This window comes from Neophocaena asiaeorientalis, unplaced genomic scaffold (assembly GCF_003031525.2).
Source record: "Neophocaena asiaeorientalis asiaeorientalis breed wild unplaced genomic scaffold, Neophocaena_asiaeorientalis_V1.1 scaffold65, whole genome shotgun sequence".
NCBI classification, from domain to species: Eukaryota; Metazoa; Chordata; class Mammalia; order Artiodactyla; family Phocoenidae; genus Neophocaena; species Neophocaena asiaeorientalis.
Window position 1 is genome coordinate 685,552 of NW_020173215.1, and position 3,426 is coordinate 688,977.

A 3,426-nucleotide genomic window follows, 5' to 3' on the forward strand; every position below is an offset into this window, starting at 1 on the left:
GAAAGGCCAAGTTCACCTTCTGAGGGAAGTGGCCCACCTGAATCACTGCTAACACAGACTTGTAGGACTCTAGACCTGGCTGATGCTTGTTGGTCAGGGCCCAGGCAGGCCTGCCTCACCTCTGCCCCATGGGGCAGTAGTGGACCCATGTTCATCTCACCAGCACCCGAACCTCAGTCTTCCTTCCTGACTGGCCTGAGAGTCTCCCTCCACATGCCAGGGGCTGGCTCAAGAATGGGTACATGACCCACTGCTGGGCAATGAGTTATGACAAAAGGGCTTCTGGAAGTTTCCTTGAACCACAAGAAGGTTTTTCTTCTTCCTCTGTAATGGTCTAGTATCTTGATACGCTGCCTGGAACTGCTACAGCCATCTTTCCACCAGCCTGATGAAGCCAACACTGAGGATGATGGAGCAGAGAGGAAACATTCGTTTCCTTCATGGGAAGCTGAATCAACCCCCCACAACAGGACAGCACTCCCTGCCACGTGTGAGACTGAATTTCCTGGCTGTCCAGGCCTGCCTGAGACAGGATCTCTGTAGTAGGAGTTCAAGCCAAGTGGTGTGAAAAAGGCCCAATCACAACTGATATTTTGGGAAGTAAAATGCTAGGTGAATGCGGAGAAGGTGGTCACATGTCACTCGGGTGGCTATACCTGGAGCTTTGTGAGGCTGGCCGTAGCCTCAAGGCTTGGAAACACTTCGAAGGCTGATGAGGCAACGCCCTGTCCTCCCCACGTCTGTGCCTCCTGCCATTCGACCTCCTCCAGGGAAGTCGCCTGGGATTCTCCTCCTCGTGATTGAAAAGAATCCAATAAACACGTCCCTGGGAATTAATGTGCCTTCTGTTCACGTGGAGGACTAACCACCTGCTCTCTAAAATGCCTGTTCAGCATCCAGTTAAAGCAGAAAGATGAAATGCAAGCTTGCCACTGGGGATGGAAGGACGTCAGACGCAAAAGGCAAGATGGGTTTAGAAACACATTTCCCAGCAGCAGAGGAAGCTCAGCCACATCTGCTTGGTGGCAATCCAGAGGCCTCTTTGCCTGTGGCTACTCCAAGAAGGGGGAGGGAAAATGAGCTTGCTTCTCCCTGTTTACATTAATCCTGCTTCCTGTTTGAGTTTTAGGCATGTAAAAAGCTTCTGTTTCCTCAGTTGAGACATTTTAATCCCCAATGAGTATTCTGGGTGAAATTCCCTAGACGGGACATTCAGTGTGGTGAACAGTGACATCGGTCTTGGGGCACAAAATTGCACTTGGCACTCACTGGTTGGGTGACCCCAGGCAATGTTATTACTTCATTCCTGAACTTCAGTTTCCTCATCTATAAGATGGGGATAATAATAGCATCTGTTTCAGAATCATGAAGATTAAATACATTAATGCAAGGGAGACATATGTGCCTGGCACACAGTAAGCACTAGACGAGTGTGAGCTACTGCTATTGCTACTCACTGTCTTCAACAGGGATGGAAGCTTCACACAGAAAACAGTAGGTTTCAGCCACTCACATGTTCTCCTGGTTCCTGAAACGAGCTGCCCTCACCCCACTTTGTCCAAGCACATCAACATAGTTGTCCTTTATCTCTGCAGGAGTTCGATTGGAGACAACTGTCCTATGGCTTTCATCTGCGTAACAGAACCGTTTTGGGGGACAAGACAGGAGAGTTTAACCTTCAAACTTGATCGACTTGGATGCATTCCTGTCAATATAAAAGATTCTGTCTGGAGCCGTGGAGAAGCCGAGGCCGGCCCTCCGGCTGTGCTTCCAGCTCATGGCCCGGTCGTAGTCCTGCTGTAGATTCTGCTGCAGGGTGTCGGCCACCTTCTTGCTGAGGGCTATGCTGGGCCCGCCGACCATGTTAGGGGGGCGACTGAATGAAGGAGACAGGTTTTTAAAGCCACCCATGAGTTTGAGAAATTTCAGTTTCTGTTCCTCATTTTCAAAGCCAGCAGTATCCCATTGGCCAAACTGAGTTCCCGTCTGCTTCCTGGTGTCAGAAGCTTCCGTCCTGCCCGACTCACGATCGATCTCTTCTTGCAAGGCCTTTCGCCTCACCTGGTCTATGTGCACCTTGTCCATGTTGCCCTTCTTTTCCAACACTACCTCCAAGTCCGTGTCTGGCTGCTCCTCCCAAGGCTCTCCTGCTACTCTGCTCTCCTGCCTCTTCTGCCTCTTCAGAGCTGGCTCCTCAGTGTCTGCCTGCTCTGCCTTTTTCTTGGACTTCATTTTCTTCTTCACAGTGGCCTTGGGGTCATCTCCTATTGGGATGTATTCTGGAGCTTCAACTTTGACTGACTTCTTTTTACTTCCTTTCCTACGGCTGCTCTCTACAGACCTGGAGAGCTCAGGGTGCCCCAGGGGGATATCTCCCTCCTGGTGGATTTTCTTTTTCTTCTTCAACTTCATGTTGTGTTCCCTGGGGCTCCCCTGCTTCCATTTCTGTCCCGAGGCTGCCTGCTCAGGGACGCCACCTTTCCCAGCTGAGTAAGTGTACAAAGCATCCCTGGCCTCACAGAACCAAGGGTCCCTGGCTGAGAAGGCTGTAGCTCCCTGTGCCTTCTTCTCCTTCTTGTGTTTTTTGAGCTTCTTACCAGCTCTGGTCACCCCCTCACCCTGCCTGGGGTCTGGGGAAGTCTTCACCCTTGAGCCAGGGGACACGGACTTTCTCTTCTTCTTTTCCCTACCGAGGGACTCAGATGGACCAAGTGCCTGCTTCCTGGGGCTGGGCGATGGCTCAATCCGTCTGGCACGTAACATGGTCTCAGGTTCTAGGGGCTCCTCGCAGACGGTGCTGTGACCCTTCTTTTTCTTCATTAGAGGCATTTCGGATGACTGCTCTTGGACCATATTCTTCGAGGGTGATGTGGCTCTTGTGGGACAAACCTCCACAAAATAACTGTCACTGTTTAAAACCGAGTATTGAGTCTCCGGTTCTTTAACTACCTTCTTTTTCTTCTTCTTCTTTTTCTCTGGGGGCCCAAGGCCCAGGTCTCCCTTGTGAGTCTTAGTGATCATTCCCGAAGGCCAAACTTCCCCACCTCCACGTGAGAGCCCACTCTGCCGTCCAAAGTAATTATTGATAGGTAAGGCTGTACTATTGTCATTTTGTTTCTTTGGTAGATTCATTGTTTCTTCTTATCCTGCTGGTTTCTTTCATGATTAGATGACTTTCATTATCTGTATTTTGACTTTTTATTATATTCTTTTTGTATAATTACTACATGACTTTTCCCCCCTTGGGTTATAATGAGGCTTATGTAAAATATCTTAAGATTATAATACCCTATTTTAAACTGATAACAACTTAACTTTGAGAGTATTCCTAAACTTTACAATTCTCCTTTCCTCCACATTTTAGGTTATTGATGTTGCAGTTCACATATGTTTTATATTGCATATCCAATAATGGATTACTGTAGT

At 48.8% G+C, this 3,426-nt stretch overlaps 1 protein-coding gene across 1 annotated transcript; it reads right to left on the reverse strand.

Annotated features, from left to right (window-relative positions):
- Positions 1-1,671: 1,671 nt before the first annotated feature.
- Positions 1,672-3,057, reverse strand: LOC112399725 (lysine-rich nucleolar protein 1-like). The gene has a single exon (XM_024745073.1). It carries the CDS (start codon positions 3,019-3,021, stop codon positions 1,672-1,674), a length of 1,350 nt encoding a protein of 449 aa, XP_024600841.1. The 5' UTR covers positions 3,022-3,057.
- Positions 3,058-3,426: the final 369 nt, after the last annotated feature.

Excerpts from the sequence above, each read along its gene's own strand:
- LOC112399725 (XM_024745073.1), bottom strand. The coding sequence starts at position 3,021 with ATGATCACTAAGACTCACAAGGGAGACCTGGGCCTTGGGCCCCCAGAG.